At 38.9% G+C, this 20690-nt stretch overlaps 1 protein-coding gene across 1 annotated transcript in view; it reads left to right on the top strand.

The window, feature by feature from the left end:
• The window catches only part of LOC126236376 (guanine nucleotide-binding protein G(o) subunit alpha-like), an 85121-nt gene extending 70628 nt beyond the window's left edge, over positions 1-14493 (top strand). The window contains exon 7 of the mRNA XM_049945632.1: positions 13037-14493. Within this exon, the coding sequence (XP_049801589.1) occupies positions 13037-13227 (191 nt within the window). The 3' untranslated portion in view covers positions 13228-14493. The remainder of the gene's footprint in view (positions 1-13036) is intronic.
• Positions 14494-20690: the final 6197 nt, after the last annotated feature.

The following is a 20690-nucleotide window of genomic DNA, read 5'->3' as shown; positions in this document are numbered from 1 at the left end:
GAATGGTGAATCAATCTGCATGAGCATTATCTTTAGGATACATAATTGGACCACACTTCCTACCACTGAGACTAACCGGACAGTAGTATATGTGGTTTCTGCTGACTGTACTTCCAGGTGTACATGATGATGTCGCACTGAACCAACGCCTGAATATACGGTTCACACATAATGCTGCTCAAGCACATTTTCATTTATGGCTGCGCCAACTTCTAACTCAGATGTATGGTCAACATTGTATAGTTAGAGTACGGCCCATCCGAAGGCCATCAAGGTCTCTGGATTTAAATCCCATTTCTGAGTGTGGGGTCATGCCAAAAGCCTGGTCTACACTAACAATGTCAAGTCTCTTGACGAATTACACTTGCAGATTGAAGCAGTCTTCCAGCATTTACAGAATTCCCAGGACTGACTGAGACGATTAGGAACTCATTTTAGAGATAAGTTCAAAGTTGCATTTAGATGCATGGACAACCTTTCAAACGCCTACTTTAATGTTTAGAGATGCCACGTGTTCCTGGACACTGATGAACCGCAACAGAAAATGTGTTGTATCTCGACTGGTTGATTTGTGGACCCGTGCTTATTGGAGCTTTTTAGCTACTTTTGGCCTGTACTTTCCATGTTTGAATTATTGACCATCCCTTCTGAAACACCCTGTATAAACCATCCAGGAACACTTAACAATGAGAAAAACCGAAAATTACTTATAACTATACAACATGGCAACAAATATATAGTTGAGCATGTTGTATTCTCTTCACAGACCCATACGTTTCTTTAATATTGGATACACTAGTCTGTAGACATTGGGATGTGGGCACTCTGTTGCTTCAAATGGCCCATGACACAATTCAAATAATTGTTTTGGTTTCCTCATTAGTTTCACTGGATTTTTCCTTAATTTTGTCTAAGACTCCCTGTTTAAATTTAACTGTCCTGTATTTTCCACCATATTTCTTCCTTCTTTCAGAACTCTTCTTTAGCAAATGTTGATTAACTAGTGTCTCCCTCTCTTGTCCAGTTAAAAGTTAACTGAAGGAAACTCAATATTGTCTGCTATCAAATTATCTGATTTTCTTCCTATCATCACTTCGTATTGAGAGAAACCAGTGGCACTACTTTTAGCTGTATTCATAAGATCTTCAAATACAGTCACATGCCCCACCCAAATAGTGTGTTTTTTGCTGCAGTAGATTCTGCACCACCTACCTAATTCCCGCATGTACCTCTTAGCAGGATTGCTTGCTGGGTGGTAACCTGATAACCTGCCCTTTCTACAAATTTGTCCCACACTCTGGGAGTAAATTGTGCTCCCTTGTCTGATAAGATCTTTTCAGGCAATTTGACATTCACTATGTAGTCCTTTTCTAGTTTATTAACTACACTCTTACTTGTAACCAACCTGCTGGCAGGGGTCCAAAAAAATTGATAGCCAGTAACTCATCGCTGTGATGAATGTAATTAACTAATTTTTCTACCTGTTCATTGGGAAACACAGCTTCTGTTCTTCCCTATCTAAACTTTTTTGCCTAAATATTACGTCATATAAATCTTATAATAATGGTTTTTTTTCCTGTCATTTACACACAAAATAACTTTAATGAATTTCAGTATTGGTTCCCCATTTTGGAGCCTGCACGTATCTTTACAGATTACTTTCATCTCATCCTCTTTCTCTACACCTTTTATATACATTATTTGGAACTCTTTCTGAGACTGTGTTTCTTCCTCACACTTTTTCTCAGTGATTGGTAGCTGGAACAATGCATCTGACACATTGTTGTCCATCCCTTTTATATACTCAATATCATATATAAATTTCTGCAGAAACATAGCCCATCTCGTTAAACAATTATTCAACAGTTTACATTCTTGGGGGTAGCTCAAAGCTTTATGGTCAGTAAAGACAACAACTACCCTGTCTTCCAGATAAGTCCTAAATTTTTGGAAGCCAAAACGTACCCAGTAACTTCTTTTTGGTATCCCATACATTAGTTCATGCTTAGATAGCATCTGGCTTGCAAATGCTGTACTTCTTTTCTCTAGCTTTCCATCTGACATTTTCTCCTGGAACAGAACTGATCTTACACCATATTCTGAACTGTCAGATGTAATGCAGAAAGGCAATGACATGTCTGGATAGTACAATACTTTACTGTTAACTAAGCTGCTCTCGATAGCTTCGAATTCCTCATAATATCCAGCAGACCAATTCCAGATAACACTCTTTTTTTAGAAACCTACATAGATTTGGTGAATTCATACTGTAATCACTGATGAATTTCCCATGAAATGTACGTAGCCCAATAAATGACTTCAGTTTCTTACTATTTGTTGGTCTCTTTCACTCAGCAATAATCTTTATCTTCTCCTTGTTAGGTACTATACCCTCAGAAGTTAACAGATGACCTAAGAACGACAATTCTGCCTCCACAAATTCGCATTTATTCGGGTTAAGAGTCATCCCTCCTTTATGTATATCTTTAAACACCTCCTCCAATATTTGGCAATGTTCCTGCCATGGGCTGCTGGTTATCAATATGTGATCAACATATACAGTAAGTTTTCTACACAACTCACATCCAAGTACATGATTCAGTGCCCTAACAAACATAGCCACAGCCGCTAATATATGTAATCCAGATGGAACCACTTCAAACATGTATGTTCTTTCTTCAAATAAGAAAGCAGTATACTTCCTACTGTCTTTTGCTAACCTCACCTGCCAGAAAGCTCTAGATATGAGCTGTATATTGTTAAAGTTTTGCAAAAGTTCACTCATGTTTTCTGGTTGGTCATTCTTTTTACAATTATTTTGTTGAGTCTCCTTGCATCTAATACAGTGCTAACAAAACCATCTTTCTTTTTGACTATAACAATTGGATTACTATACTGACCCCTGTCCAACTCAATAACCCTCCAATCTAGCATTTTCTTTATTCTGGCCCTTACTGCTTCCTTATCTTCCACAGAAATTGTGAAATGTTTAACCCTAGTTACTTAATGGGGCATTACCTTTATATGCTATTTAAAATCAACTACTTCCCTAGCTATACATGAAAACTCATCTTTACATTTACTCAACAGTTACCTTGACAAATGTTTGATCTTGCTTATTTTATAATTTATTTGCTCTAGATCTATACCCAGTTTCCCTTTGTAGGTGAGCCATCGCTTTGCCTCCTGTCAATTCATTTTTAAATTTAACTCTTTTTCTGCTACGTCCATCATTAAATTCCAGTACTCTGTCTGTTACAATAATACTGCAACGATACATGCAAAGAAAATTCATCCCCAGAATAATGTTCATAGTGAGGCCAGGCACCACGAAGCAATCTATATCGAAACACTGAGTCTCAATCTTAAAATTAATAAAATCTCCACCTTTATTGGCTAGCTACATCCCTCAGTTTCAATCATTGTAACTCTAGTTATGGTCAACTTCAACCAAATCCCTTCTTCTTATCTGGTGGAATGATCAGATACAGCTGACATACTAGACCGAGAATCTAATAATGCTATACTTTCTACATTTCCCACTTTGACTTTAATAATTGGTTGCCGTCTTTGGTTCAGTCTCTTCCAACACATATCCTTCAGTGTCTTCCATGCTCTCTCTATCAATTACGTGAACACTCATACATATCCTCATAGTCTATATTTGCATTTTCCTTAAACAAATCCTTAATCACCTGTTCACCCCACAATTCTCCAATTTTCCTCTCCACTTTAAATTTTAGATTATCCCATTCCTTAGGAATTAACATTTTATAGATCTTTCCATAAGATACTCTATCATTAACACCAAACTCAGCTACCTCTTTTCTCATCCAGTCATTACTTATGTTCCTATTCATAATCATCTGACTTTCTTCCATAAAACATGTGTCTCAACTTCTTTGTCAAGACAAAACTCAACAACATTTTCGTTACAGCATTCAACCTCAACTTCACTCCCTGATTCACAATTACCACACTCGACGTTACGAGGTGTACCCACCAGTACAGTCACAGCATTTTCATATACATCACTACCTACTGGTTTAGCATGTGCATCCAGTGGTACAGACGCAATATCAGTATTTTCACTAACAGCACATGCTCCACTTTGAGCAGGCTCATATACATTAATATCTGAAGAATTTCCCTATTATCAATTTCAATGTCCACATGCATAACTTGATTACAAGTAATTTCATTATTATTTGCTTTGCCCCTCATTTCCACATCAACACCTGTTTCTACTTCTGGCAAAGTGACTGCCTCTTTTTCAAAGTTCTCTGTAATCTTCATTGAAGCTAAACCCACTCTATTTTCTTATCTTCCAGTTCAGCCATTTTATTTCTGGCAAACAATTCCCCAACATAATAACTAGAATAATGATTTTTACATTTATTCATGTTGCATGTATTATTAATATTGTTCCTCCTGTTCCAATTACTGTAGTTATTAAACACTCACACATTTTTTATTACCTATTATTGTATCCATGTTGCATACAGCAGTGTCTTTTCTTTGTTTCTCACTACAATTCTCTTCCCTATGGCAATTTTGTGTAGTCCTATTCTGTGCATATCCATTAGCCCCCCTGTGGAGCTTGAGTAAGTCTCCCATTAGTTTTCCAACAGTCTGCCCTGAAACCTTGCACCTCGTACACTCTCATGTCTTGGCCTTTGCCTTACTTCCTCTCTCCTCTGTTCAAAATTCTCCCTTCTTTCATTGTAATTGCCATTATCTTCCTTCTATCTACCTCTCCAATCCCTACTGTGATTATTATGTCCACTGCTATCTCCCCCCCCCCCCCTCCCCCAATTCTTATGATTGCCATTAAATTTATTATTGTAATTACCTCTGTTATGATTTCTGTTACTACCCATCTGCTCAACCAATTTTGGTGTATAACACAGAGCACTACCCATGTTTTCTATTAAATCAAGAAATTCTTCTACAAAATCAATAGAGCTGTGGATGAGTTCCCACTGCAGTGATTCTTGAATTCTCTTTAGTGTAGAGATTTCTGTAAGATCCCTAATGGCCTATCAAAATGTATTAATTTACTTAATTCTCTTGCATAAAATTCCCTCATGGTCTATATCACTCTTATATCCTGGCCCATTCAAAAATTCATTTTGTAAACTTACTGGTTTAGCTTGCCCCCAGTATTTTGTTTAAGAACATCATTTCAAAAAGTCTTGAAATCAACAAATTGCTCTGCATGCTGTTTATCCCATGCCTGAGCTTCCCCTTTTAATTGCCCCTACAAATTTAATTTGAGCCATCTCACTCATGCAAGCAAGAAAACTATCTTTACACGCAGCCAAGAAGTCCACTGCATTGTATTTACCCTCTCTACTGAATGGTTTTGTGCACAATCCTTGCCCCCTTGGGATGCCTCATCAGTACATTGCTTATTGATTCCTTCCATTCATTTATCTGTTTCTCTCATTTGCTAATTTTCCCTTGCAGCTTTTCACCTATACTTTTATAACAATCAGCTATGCCTACATTCACTGATTTAAACTCTGCATTTGTTTGTGTTTTGTAATAGATACATTTCTTTTCTTTGCCTCAATTCTTTTCCGGGATGATCTTTCGCAGTTTCCACTTTGGGTAACAATCTCTTTTTTTACCTTTTTTCAACTTTATTTGTAATCTTAGCGAATTTACTATCAGGCTGATGATCAAACTTTCCACTCACTGCACTTACGTTATTACCAAGCTTCGATACCATTTCTTCCAATTTTCAATCAATAATTCCGACTATTTCAGTTTTTATACTCCCAATTTTATTCTCCATTTTTGAATCTTTATCTCCAAGTATCTCAGGTTTTATACTCCCCATTTGTAAATCTATCTTTTCTGATTTCTTTGTCGATGTTTCAAAATACACATTCAGATCACTTCTTAGCACCCAACCTATTTCTTCCCTTCTCCGTGCTATGCTGTCGCTACTAATATCACTCCCTACACCCTCTGGCCCACAATCACTTGTAAATTATTAATTTCATCAGTCATGACAGGCTAATGCAGCCACTGACTGTACTTAACTTGCCTTTCCCTGCCGACATATGCAGCCTCTGCTGCTCTGCATTTCATCTGATGCCGATGCATCAAGTTGCTGCCTCTGCTGCTTGGGGCTGATGCAGTGTCACCCGCATGTGATGCTGTGTGAAGACACTGCCTGTGCAACTCAGTGCGGATGCAGTGCTGCCTGCATGTAACACCGCTCCTGCTGCTTGCTGCTGATGCAATGTCCCCTGCGTGTGGCACCATGTAGACTTTGCCTCTGCTGCTTGGTGAATATCCCACGTGGACTGCTATAACAGCGACATACTGTGTCACTGTTGTCTGCAGCTGCTGTTACTAGCATGCATCATTACGCTTATCATTTGCACTAAGTGCATTGCTGGTGCTGCTCTTACCACTGCTGCACTATAACCAAACTTGTGAGCCCCCATACTAACTGCTCACTACTACAGCTTGGGTATTGGGACAACTAATCTGAAATATCAATATTTGCTGTCAGCTACTGCCAGGTACTCCATATCAGCAACCTCAATAGTCATTAGACATTGGGACAGAGCAGAATGGGGCACTCCGTGGAACTCACGAACTTCAAATGTGGTCAGGTGATTGGGTGTCACTTGTGTCATACGTCTGTACACGAGATTTCCACACATCCCTAGGTCCACCATTTCCGATGTGGCAGTGAAGTGGAAATGTGAAGGAACATGCATAGCACAAAAGCGTACAGACTGACCTTGTCTGAGTCTTGTAGTGTAACCACTCCACCACAGGCCGTGCATTATGAACAGGTGCTCGATCGTGTTGAAAGATGCAATCGCCATCCCCAAATTGCTCTTCAAGAATGAGAAGCAAGAAGGAGCTTAAAACATCAAAGTAGGCCTGTGCCTAATGTGTAATAGGCAGACATCTATCTAGACCATCACACAGGAATTGTAAACTGTATCAGGATCCACTGCAAGTACTATGACAGTTAGGCGGGAGGTGAGAAAACTTGTAATCCGTCGAGTGGCTGCTCATAAGCCGCACATCAGACCGGTAAATGCCAAACGATGCCTCGCTTGGTGTAAGAAGTATAAACATTGGACGATTGAACAGTGGAAAAACATTGTGTGGAGTGACGAATCACGGTACACAACGTGGCGATCCGATGGCAGGGTATGGGTATGGCAGATGCCCAGTCAACATCATCTGCCAGCATGTTTAGTGCCAATAGCAAAATTCAGAGACGGTGGTGTTATGGTGTGGCCGTGTTGTTCATGGAGGGGGCTTTCACCCCTTGTTGTTTTGCGTGGCGCTATCACAGCAGAGGCCTACGTTGATGTTTTAAGCACCTTCTTGTTTCCCATTCTTGAAGAGCAATTTGGGGATGGCGATTGCATCTTTCAATATGATTGAGCATCTGTTCATAATGCATGGCCTGAGGCTGAGTGGTTACACGACAATAACATCCCTGTAATGGACTGGCCTACACAGAGTCGTGACCTGAATCCTATAGAAGACCTTTGGGATGTTTTGGAGTGCTGACTTCATGCCAGGCCTCATCGAACAACATCAATACCTCTTCTCAGTGCAGCACTCCATGAAGGATGGGCTGCCATTGCCCAAGAAACCTTCTAGCGCCTGATTGAATGTGTGCCTGCGAGAGTGGGAGCTGTCATCAAGGCTAAGGGTGGGCCAACACCATATTGAATTCCAACATTACCAATAGAGGGCACCACAAACTTGTAAGTCATTTTCAGCCAGGTATCTGGATACTTTTGATGACATAGTGTATGAAAATCTTTGCAGTCTTTCAAATAACTTCCGAGAATTCAGCCAGGTAACACTTTCAGCGACCGCTTTTATTTTGGCGGGGGAACAGCCCACCATTTTCAAGGCAAACTGCTACGTTGCAGTTTGCCTGGAAAATGGCAGGGTGTTCTCCCGCCGAAATAATGGCAGTCACTGAAAGGGTTACCTGGCTGAATTCCCGGAAGTTATTCGAAAGTTGTATATGCCAGGAGAAACTCAGGTCTCACAATCTTTGCAGTCATTTTCCAGTCTCTTAAAAGATTCGTTTATAAATTATTGTAACAATCTTAAACAAATCCCAAATGCATAAATCACCCTGTTTGGTACTCTAGTCAGAACACTAACTTGACCTCTGTTACAAATAACAACTATACTTTGATTCACGTTGAAAGTTGTTGGAATATTAACTAAAGAAACTCATGTTGATCAGTTTATTTGTGTCTGTGTAGAGGAGGTCATAGCTATGGCACTATTTACATGAATAAATTAAATTGTTTATAACATTTTTATAGTTGTTTAATTAGAAAATAATCTGTTCATTATACTGCAGGCATTATCCTCTTTCATCTGGTGTATCACGAGTGTGACTTCTATGACGGATTCAGTTGTTCCAATTTATTACAAACAATAATGGTAATAACGTCAATAAATTTTAACTATTAAAGCTTCAGACATGGATTTATGGTCATTGCGCTCATCTCAGTGATGTGGTTCCAAAACTATCTTTGGCTTTTCTTTAGCATGCTTGTATTGAGTTTTAATGTATTTTCATTAACATCTTATCAGTGATGGCATTTCAAGTCACAGGTCCCTCCATATTAGCTCATCCTGTGACCACGTCGCTGGGAAACACCGCTTTTCCTGCCTGGGAAAACCTCGATGATTGCTGGGCCTTGTGGTTTTCTAGCCACCATTATTTCCACTCAGCTTGCCTGTCACACTGCTGTCTGACAGCTTGCTGTCCTAACAGACATTCACACTGGTCCCCAGCTGACCTGTCAGATTCAGTCCATCCTGTGGCAGTCAAAACAGCTGCTTGTAACGTTGCAAGAGGATTGATGAATGGTGCAGAGACTGGTCATAGACCCTGAACATAAATAAATGTAACACATTGTGCACACATAGGAAAACAAATCCTCTACTGTACAACAACGCTCTTGATGACATTGCTGGAAACAGTGACTACCGTAAACTATCTAGGTGTATCTGTCAGGAGCAGGCTGAAGTGAAATGACCTCATAAAATAAATAGTAGGAAAAGCAGATGCTAGACTGAGAGTCATAGGAGGAATCTTAAGGAAATGTAATTCATTCAGTAAAGACGTGGTTATGAGGCATTTGTTCAAACGATTCTTGAGTGTTGTTCATCAATCTGGCACCTTACCAGGTAAGAGTGTTAGAAGAGAGAGAGGAGATCCAGTGAAGAGGGCCACATTTCATCATTGGATCATTTAGTCTGTGCGAGAGCATTACAGAGGGCTCAACGAACTCCAGTGGCAGATGGTAAAGGAGAGATGTTGTGCATCATGGAGAGATTTACTATTGAAATTAGAGAAAGTACTTCCTCCCACATACATCTCTTGAAACTACCACAGTGAGACAATTTGAGAAAATAGAGCTGATACTGAGTCTTACTGACAATCATTGTCCCCACATGCAATTCTCAAATGGAACAGGGAATGGGTATTCATTTAGCTATTGATACCAGAAACACCCTCCACCCCACATCATTAAATGGCTTGCAGCGTGTTGATGTAAATAGAGATGTAGAAACCGTCATTCACAGGCAGTTGCCCTATGATTGGGGAAGTGTGCAGTGAGCACTTGTCAGATACCTGTAAAATGACAGAACAAATTGAGCAGTGATACTGCATCAAATTTTACCAGTGGCTTGGGAGTACTCAAGTGGAAACGATGTGCAAGATTCAAAGGCTTTCGGAGACACTCCATGAGAACCTCAAAGATAAAGGAGTCGTATGACAACTTCACAGACACCAGTGCATCATTGGACAGCAAACCACATTCAGGCAGAACCTCAACAAGCTGAAATGATGGTTTGTGGAATTCCATCACTATATTGACATTGGAAGGACCAGCAGCAATATTATTAATTTAGTTTCCTTTCACAGTTGCATACATATTCCTTAATGCTGAGTAGTTTCGAACACGTCCATTTGTTTTCAAACCTGTACTTGCGACTTTATCATTTGATTGTTAAATAATTCCTTGCCATAAGCTGTGGTTCATTTGCTGATTGTTTTTATAATTGTGTTTTTAGTTTTTGTGTCATTTGGCACTCCTATTTTCACCCCCATCTAGCAGTTGTAGACTTAGACAGGAAGTCGTTTTTGAAAGTATTTGTGTCGAAGTTAAACATGGACGATAAATAGTTTGGACAAGAAGAGAATAGAAGCTCTCAAAATGTGGTGCTACAAAAGAATACTGAAGATTAGATGGGTAGATCACATAACTAATGAGGAGGTACTAAATAGAATTGGGGAGAAGAGGAGTTTGGGGGCATAACTTGGCTAGAAGAAGGGGTCGGTTGGTAGGACATGTTCTGAGGCATCAGGGGATCACCAATTTAGTATTAGAGGGCAGTGTGGAGGTTAAAAATCGTAGAAGGGGACCAAGAGATGAATACACTAGGCAGATTCAGAAGGATGTAGGTTGCAGTAGGTACTGGGAGATGAAGAAGCTTGCACAGGATAGAGTAGCTTGGAGAGCTGCATCAAACCAGTCTCTGGACTGAAGACCACAACAACAACAACAACAACAACAACAACATATAAATGCTAATGTAACCTTCCATAGTCAGTTTTCATGCTGTCCTCTGTATCACATAGCTTTTGTTTCTACCAGACATAATTATATAACTTTTGCTAGTTTTCCAGTATAGATCATTTTTCTCCTTGCATTATGTTCCACTTTAGTTTACTCTTACCCCAGTAATCCAGTAATCCTTTTTCATCATTTTGACTTCCACTAATTCTTTCCTCAGATTCTAATATTCTGTGCTACATTGTCTTTTCATTCCCTCTCCATGACACGACACTACCAAAACCTTCCATTGTTCACTTCTCATGTCTCCCTCGTCTTATAAACCCCCCACCCCGTACTACATGAAACATTAATGTGCACCGATCTTTATCGTATAGTTTAACATTTCTGTGTCCTTATGCTTTATGTGTAAGTGTTCTCTCGAGTACTCTCTTCCACAGCCCACATTCATTGTAGATCACTACATGGTTAATGCTGTTATGTTATTTCCATGTAGCGCCCCTTGTATTGGACTGTCAGTTCTGGAAACAGTATTAATGAATATGGTTACAGCACTTCCAGTGTTATAGGCTTTTGCGTAAGTAATCTCTATGCTTACAAGCTCTTTGATTTATCTTTGGGGTATATTTCTTGTTACCTTTGATAATAACCTGCTGTAATACACTGAGATGAAAAAAACTGTGGTATGCCTTGTAATATCTTGTCAGAGCTCCTTTTGCCTGGTGTAGCACAGTAACTCAATGTGGCACTGAAAGTCCCCTGCAGAAATACTGAACCATGCTGGCACTATAGCTGCCCATAATTGCAGAAGTGTTGCTGGTGCAGGAATTTGTGCACAAATTGGCCTCTCAATCTGTGTGGCCAGGTCACGCACCCGAACTGTCCAGAATGTTCTTCAACCAGTTGTGAACAGTTGTGGCCCAATGACATGGCTCATTGCCATCCATAAAAATTCCATCATTGTTTGCGAACATGAAGTCCATGAATAAGTGCAAATGGTCTCAAAATACGCGAACATAACCATTTCCAGTCCATGATCATTTCAGTTGGATCAGAGGTCCCAGTCCATTCCGTGTAAACACAGCCCACATTGTTGTGGAGCCACCAGCAGCTTGCACAGTGCCTTGTTGACAACTTGGGCCCAGGGCTTCATGGAGTGTGCACTGCACTCAGAGCCTACCGTCAGCCTTTATCAACTGAAATCGGGAGTCGTGTGACCAGGCCACACTTTTGCAGTCATCTTGGGTCCAACCGATATGGTCACAAGTCCAGGAGAGGTGTTGTGCTCTTAGTAAAGGCACTCGCATCAGTTGTCTCCTGCCATAGCCCGTTAATGCCAGATTTCATCACACTTTTCTAATGGATACACTCGCCCTACACCCCACATTGATTTCTTTGGTTATTTCATGCAGTGTTGCTTTTCTGTTAGCACTGACAACTCTGTGCAAACACCGCTGCTCTCAGTCATTAAGTGAAGGCTGTCAGCCACTGTGGATCTCAGAATAATGAATTCCCTAACGATCCCCAAAATGGAATGTTCCATGCATCTAGCTCCAACTACCATTCTGCGTTCAAAATCTTAGTTCCCACCATGGAGCCATAGTTGCTGTGGAAACCTTTCCACATGAATCAGTTGGTTGTGTACATTAGTACATGATACTGCCGTAGTCTGTAAAGTGCATATTGCATGACTTTTGTCACCTCAGTGTACTGCATGGCATGTATGGCAAGCAGTAATTGAGATACCAGTGATAAAATATGACATTTCCTTAACTGCTGGTTTCACATATGTGTCAGCATTCCATAGACAGAATGTGTTTATATGTGAAGACCACTGAAAAATCTTTCTTTTTAGATAAAAACAACTACTGGTATTTACAACAGCATATATGTGCACATGTAACATATTTATAACAATAAAGAAAATTCCTGGATAGAAAAATATGTAAAATAATGGAAAGGCAGCCATTCACCTATAGCTTACTGATGCATGGCACAGAGAAACATGCCACAGAAAACAGTATTCACGCTAGCTTTCAAGCCCTTGCTCTTTCTGTAGCAAAAGTACACACATTCATTCAAACCACACAGGCAACATGACATGACTGTGGGAGTGTGCATATGGGTGTCTATATGGTTTGTGTGTGTGTGTGTGTGTGTGTGTGTGTGTGTGTGTGTGTGTGTGTTTGTCCATTTACGAGAGAAGAAGCAAAAAGCAACAGCTTGAAAGCTAGTGTGAATACTGTTTTCTGTGTCATGTTTCTGTGAGCGAAGCGTCATTCTGCTATAGTTATGTGTTTGTCCTTCCTTTATTTTACATATTAATGTATTTATGTTATTCTGACTGCCTTTTCAAGGTAATGTTTGTTGTTGCAGTATATTTCAATGTAACCTCAGTGTTAACTAAATTATAACCTACCACTTTTCTTTGGTAGGTCCAGATTATGATGTTGACCGTGGTGCTCTCTTCATTCAACACAAGTTTCTTATTCAGAATCGCAGCCCAACTAAGATTATCTACCCACACTTTACTACGGCAACTGACACATCAAATGTGCAGGTGGTTTTCCAGGTGGTTGTCGATACTGTTGTGAAAGAAAATCTCCGACATGTGACACTTTTGTAAGTTATGGCATAACTCAGAACACAATGTATTCTGATGGATCTCAAATATCTTGCCATTCAGTCTCTCTTAAATTGAACATATGTCTTGTTGTTTCTAGTATTTTATTATTGTGCCAAAAATTCTCATTTAGTGCAATTTATTATATTACTTTTGGCATAAGCAATTTTGTTCTGCTGTATTAAATGTTTAATTAATTGTACTTAGTCGTTTTTATTTTGAGTCTTTACAAAGAATTATATCTGTTAATGTAAAGTAAATATATGTCTGTTGGACTGAATGTTTCATGTTTGATATTGGTAACATGTGAAGACATACTATATCTCTTAACCATGTGGAGCATGTTCTTGTTGTGTCACCTTTTGTAGAAAGAACATCTACTTAGTTTTTTTAAAAAAAATCTGTTAAAATTCTACTTACTTAAAAGAAAATCCCTGTGGTGCCCCTGTGATCTCCAGTTTCCTACTACAGGGGAGTAGATCGACACAATTCTAGGATGTAATGCGGTTCTGAAACTTTTTAATACATACATACTCGATTTCCTGCACTCTTTGTACTGGATATACTCCTCTCATTTCTAATGGGCTATATAATAGTGTGACAACCAACCTTTTAGAAAAGGCATCTCCTTACATTATGTATATATAACTTTTTTTTGTAGATTAGTAACCTTGACTCATTACTGCAATGACTGAGATGATGTCTGACCTTTATATCACTTAAATTATTTTACTCCTCTTTTTATTGTCCACCAGGCACACGTAAATGTTACTGATCAAGCTTGTCATGGTCCTTTTTTATGCTTCATTAATATAAGTGACGAAGAACACTTGTTTTGAATGTACATGAAAGTTAGTTGCTATGTAATTCTAATATTTAAAAAATGAAAATTATTTAAGAGACTGAAAATATGGATATACATTTTTTGTACTTTAGTATTCTGAATGGTATATGCTGTCAAAAAATAATAAAAATATATATTTTATATGAATCATTGTCATCTAAGCATGAGCTGCCACAATATTGTTGTTCAAAGAGAGAAACTTTATCTGTTAGAGAGTGTTTGAAAAAATTCATATATTTTATTTTATGAAGTAAAAAAAAAAAAGCCATAATAAAAGGAGAGACATAATGTCTGTGATATATAATGTGTTCAATCCAGACTGTTGGATGGCCTTTTTTATACAGTACTGTCATTTGTATTATTGATATTATAAGGTTGAATGGCAATCTCATACTCACTTTAAATAAAATGCTTTAGTGTGTTCACACAGTGTTTTTTTTCCCATATTTTTTATGTATGTTTGATATTAATGACAAAATTCAGAATTTGAGAGCAAGTATTCCAGTTGTGACACGGTTATTTACCTTACTTAAAGCATTTTACCCATCAGAGGCGTTTTGAAATTTTCTATGAAAATGTCATAAATGGCATAGAGCTAGTGGATTTGTTTTTACAGCCCATAGTGTTGCAATATATTCTCCTGCAGTCTGTTGTAATCTTGACAGCTCATGATTAAGGTTAGGTTGTCCTGTTATTAATTGTAATACACAAAAAAGAAAGAAAGTTTTAAGAAGATACCAGTATAGAGAATACCATATATTGATGTGGGAAACTTCGCCTGGATGAGAAGCACTTTATATTTACTTTCTAATTGCCAGTGATTGCCTAAATAAGATTTCTAACCTCATTAAACATATCAGAAAACATGATACAAATTATCATGAACTGATAAATAAGCAGTTACATCTCTTTAGGGAGGAGCCCAATTCCATGGAAACCACCAAGCGAGGTGGCTCAGTGGTCAAGACACTGAACTCTTTATTTGGGAAAAAAAGAGAGAGAGAAAATCCTCTTACCATGCAGATTTAAGTTTCCTCTAATTCACTAATTTATCTAAATTGTCTACAGTTAGTGCCAAGATGGTGCATTTGAAAAGCTCATATCCTATTTCTATCCCATTGCTTATCCACCCTTAGCTTGTATTTTGACTTTAATGACATAATCATTGATGGAAAAAAATGGAAATGAAGTCCCATGCTTCTTTACAGAGCGTAGGGGTACGATGCGGGAGACCCGCACCGCCTTACTAGGCAAGGTCCTAATGGAGGTGGTTTGCTGTTGCCTTCCTCTGACCGTAATGGGGATGAATGATGATGATGAAGACGACACAATAACACCCAGTTATCTCGAGGCAGGAAATATCTCTGACCCCGTCGGGAATCAAACCCGGGACCCCGTGCGCGGGAAGCGAGAATTGATAAGATGTTAAAATTCTTTTCCCTGGGAACCCCCCAATTTTCTGGAAACTCTATTTTGTCATTAACTCACAAGATTCACTGTTTCTAAATAAACTGTAGAATTCACAGTCCTGGTCAAATTTTAGTTTATTTTGACAGATATCTGGTTATGACTTTATGGCAATTATCTACGTGCTGGTCAGAAACTGTGTGAACAGCTTATAAAGGTGCTGGCTGAGAAATAATTATGAAGTAAAACATTCAACACATTGTGCCATTTCTGAATTAATTAGCATTGAAGTTAGCCAATCAGGCTGTTGAGTGCACAGACTCAAGTGACCCACCAAAAATAATTAGTGTCTGTTGTTCTCATAGTGTAGATGATAGTGCACGCAACTGCTCAGCCTTTGGCTTGGGTTCAAACCTTACTACCAGCCCATGTCCAATTTTTGTATCACTCCCTTATCCCATTTTAGAAAACCAGACAAAGTACACCATCTCTGGCTGACCACTTGAATTTGTGCACGCAACTGCCTGTTGACTACTTCCATTGCTAATTAACTTGGAAATGGTGCACTGTATTGAATTTTTTCTAAACAATTTCTCAACACAGCCTACCCTGTAACACCCTTATAAGCTTTTTAATCTGTTTCTGGCCACCGTGAATAAGAGGTAAAGAAAAATAATAGTATTTTAGAAATTTTGAAACATCAGAAAGAAGTAGACTAATCACTTTGAAAAAACAGTGACACAGAGGACACATAATAGTAAAATAAACTGATTTACAAGATGTGCAGTGGTTACATAGCAGTTAAAGTGACAGATCCTTGTGTTAGTGGTGCTAATGGAAGGATCAGTGACAAACCTTTTATAAGTATATATTTTCTAAGAAGAATGGAATGTCAGAAAGTGCCAAATGCAATAATTATTTTAGTAACAATACATAGAAAACATTACACAAGGGCAAAGTTCTGAACATAGCAAAGGAGCACAATGTAATTACACTGAAAATCAAACTGGCATTTTAAAATTGGTGGCAGTAATATGCCTGAGACTGCAAAGATAACAGCAGGTACTCCATCAGATTTCAGTGTACCAGGGACCATCAGGCATGTTGATTTCAGGGGCTATTCAGATGTCATCATCACCAACAAGCAGCTTATAGAATACGGATGGAAACTTATGATAGAAAATGTGACAAAATATCCCCATGACACACACTATTATAACATATAATTAAAAATATTGTAGTAAGCACAGTGTTGAAATTCACATTATTCATCAAGAGTGTTCATACGATTATTTTTTCAGATTAGGATATATTCCTGTTTCTTCCAGCATGTTAAGTAAGAAACTACTTCATTTATGACTTAACAGTTTTAAATCAGATTAAATACTGATCACCATTGCCCAGTGGTGATAGTCGTTCACCGTATTCTGCCTTATTGCTGTATCTGTGTGTTTGATCTTGTCATAACATTTATTTCCATTTTGCCATTATCTACCTTGATACAACTACCACACTTCAATTTATTTACTTCTGAACTTGAATATTTATTACTTTTGTCACACGATATATTATGCTTAAAGTTGTTTTCCAAGCATGTTACCAACTCGAAAATCAGTTTATTCTGTATTTGCGAAACCAATGGGCTATTTTGTCAAAAAATATTTATTACATGTCACTGAAACATACCGGCTGATCAAAAAGTCAGTATAAATTTGAAAGCTGAATAAATCACAGAATAATGTAGATAGAGAGGTACAAATTGACACACATGCTTGGAATGACATGGGGTTTTATTAGAACGAAAAAATACAAAAGCTCAAAAAATGTGCGAAAGATGGTGCTTGATCTGATCAGAATAGCAATAATTAGCATAACAAAGTAAGACAAAGTAAAGATGATGTTCTTTACAGGAAATGCTCAATATGTCCACCAACATTCCTCAACAATAGCTGTAGTCGAGGAATAATGTTGTGAACAGTACTGTAAAGCATGTCCGGAGTTATGGTGAGGCATTGGCGTTGGATGTTGTATTTCAGCATCCCTAGAGATGCCGGTCGGTCACGATACACTTGCGACTTCAGGTAACCCCAAAGCCAATAATCACACGGACTGAGGTCTGGGGACCTGGGAGGTCAAGCATGATGAAAGTGGCAGCTGAGCACACGATCATCACCAAACGACGTGCCCAAGAGATCTTTCAGGCATCTAGCAATATGGGGTGAAGCGCCATCCTGCATGAACATCGTACGTTCCAGCAGGTGTTTATCAGCCAGGCTGGGGATGATGCGATTCTGTAACATATCTGCGTACCTCTCACCCGTCACGGTAGCAGTTACAAAACCAGAATTACACATTTCCTCGAAGAAAAAAGGCCCGATAACGGTAGATGTGGTAAATCCAACCCATACCGTGACTTTCTCGTCGTGCAACGGAGTTTCCACGACAGTTCTAGGATTTTTGGTAGCCAAAATTCTGCAGTTGTGGGCGTTGACAGACCCTCGGAGCATGAAATGAGCTTCGTCGGTCCACAACACATTACTCAACCAATCATCATCTTCCGCCATCTTTTGAAACGCCCGCACCGCAAATGCCCTTCGCTTCACTAAATCGCCAGGTAACAGTTCATGATGCCGATGGATTTTGTGCAGATAGCATCGGAGGGTATGCCCAAGTGCCAACCAAACAATAGTGTATGGAGTGCTGGTGTGACATGCGACTGCACGAGTGCTGACTTCCCCGCTACAGTCTCCATTTCTTCCTGAACTGTCTCAGCAGCATTACGCCTTGTGCTCGGTCGGCCACTACGGGTTCTATCGTCTAAATAACCCGTGGCTTCAAACTTCGAAATCATTCTCACCACAGCTGCATTTGTCAACGGACCTTTACTTGTTCGAATCCCCTTCCTATGGCGATAGGATCATAACGCTGATCTAGCACATTCCCCATTCTGATAATACAGCTTCACTAAAAGCGCCTTTTCAGGTAATGTCAACATGCTGCGACTGCTGGTGCATCATGTGCAGTCACTGACATTTTGCTGTCCAGTGCCATCTGTCGGACATTTTGTGAACTCCCCCCCCCCCCCCTAATAAAACCCCAGTCATTTCAGGCATGTGTGTCAATTTTTACCTCTATCTACATTATTCTGTGGTTTATTAAGTTTTCAAATTTATACTGACTTTTTGATCACCCAGTATATAGCCTTCTCTTCGTTTTTATTTTTGTTGGCATCCTGGTTCTACATGTACATCCATGCTCTGCCAAGCACTCCAAAGTCCATGGCAGTGGGTACATTCCATTGTACCAGTTATTAGGGTTTGTTCCCGGTTCATTCAGGTGTGGAGCACGGGTAGAATGATTGTTTGAATGGCTCTGTACATGCTGTAATTTTTGTAATATTGTCCTCGTGATCCCTATGTGAGTGATATGTAGGGGGATGTAGTATATTGCTAAAGTCATCATTTAAAGCCAGTTCTTGAAACTTTTTTAATAGATTTTCTAGCGACAGTTTATGTCTATCTTCAATGGTCTGCCAGTTCAGTTTCTTCAGTATCTGTGTGAAACTCTCCCACAGATCAAACAAACCTGTGACCATTCATGCTGCCCTTCTCTGTATAAACTCAATACCTGTGTTAGTCTTATTTATTATGGGTCCCATACTCTTTAGCATAATTCTAGAATGAGTCACATGAGTGATTTGTAAGCAATCTCCTTTGTTGACTGACTGCACTTCCCCAGTATTCCACCAATAAAACAAGTCTACCATCTGCTTTACCCACAACTGAGCCTATATCATCATTCAGTTTCATAGCCATACACAGTGTTACACCCAGGCATTTCCATTCGATGGCCAATTCCAACTGTGACTCATTGATATTGTAGTCATAGGATACTACATTTTTTTCATTTTGTAGAGTGTCCTATTTTACGTTTCTAAATATTTAAAGCGAGTTGCCAATCTTTGCATCACTTTGCAATCTTATTGAGATCTGACAGAATATTTATGCAGCTTCTTTCAGACGGTACTTCATTGTAGATAACTGCGTCATCTGCAAAAAGTCTGAGGTTACCATTAATATTGTCCGCAAGGTCATTAATATACAACATGAACAGCAAGGGTTCCAATACGCTTTCATGGGGCAAACGCGAAGTTACTTGTGCATCTGATGATGACTCTCCATCAAGGATAACATTCTGTGTCCTCCCTACCAAAAAGTCATCAGTCCAGTCACAAATTTCCCTTGATACCGCATATGATTGTACTTTTGACAACAACCATAGATGCTATACTGAGCTAAATGGTTTTAGGAAATCAAGAAATACTGCATCTACCTTTCTGCCGTGATCCAAAGCTTTCAGTATGTTATCTGAAAAAGTGCGAGTTGGGTTTCATATGATTGATATTTTCGGATTCCATGTTGGTGGGCATGGAGGAGGTAATTCTGTTCAAGATATCTCCTTATGTTTGAACTCAGAATATCTTCGAAGAGTCTACAACAAATTAATGTGAAAGATATTGGTCGGTACTTTTGTGGATCACTTCTTCTACCCTTCTTGTAGATGGGCGTTACCTGTGCTTTCTTGCAACTAGTGGGCACAGATTTTTGCTCAAGCAATCTGTGACAAATTATGCACAAGACAATGGTAACATCCAAAAATTCTCAAAAATGCACATTTATTTGTGTTGATATGTAATGAAATTCAGGGTGAGCTGTTCTTTGGCAGTAACTTTGAATCACAGAGGCTGATTTGCTACTGAAGTAAGCTATCCAAAAAGCACTTGTGCCAGTAGCGTACAAAAATATAGTGTTGTAAGCATCTCAAAATTCTCAGAGATAACATATTTTTCACACTTTTATGCAATGAATTTAGAGAATGACCACTCTGAATGAGGATAGAACTACTGTTCCCAAAACTTTTAATAAAGCATAAATAAGTTTAAGTCTACAATTGATGATAACAGTACGAGTTTATCGTGACAGTCGCAAATGTTCAGAATTTCACAATACAAACAGGAATTGATACAATCAATGAAAGATTATGCCGAAACAATGCAAACAGTAAAATATATGAATCTAAAACTTCAGATCAGCACACAAATCGTGTAAACATGGTCTCGCACAAAGAAAAATCTTCTTCTATATATAATTTAATGTGCAAATTGCACAGATTTTTTACTTAGCTGTTTGTGTGCCAACTTGTGTACTGGTGTGCA

This window comes from Schistocerca nitens, chromosome 2, assembly GCF_023898315.1.
Source record: "Schistocerca nitens isolate TAMUIC-IGC-003100 chromosome 2, iqSchNite1.1, whole genome shotgun sequence".
NCBI lineage: Eukaryota > Metazoa > Arthropoda > Insecta > Orthoptera > Acrididae > Schistocerca > Schistocerca nitens.
The sequence above is the reverse complement of the archived record's forward strand: the minus strand, read 5'-3'. Positions and strand labels throughout refer to the sequence as shown.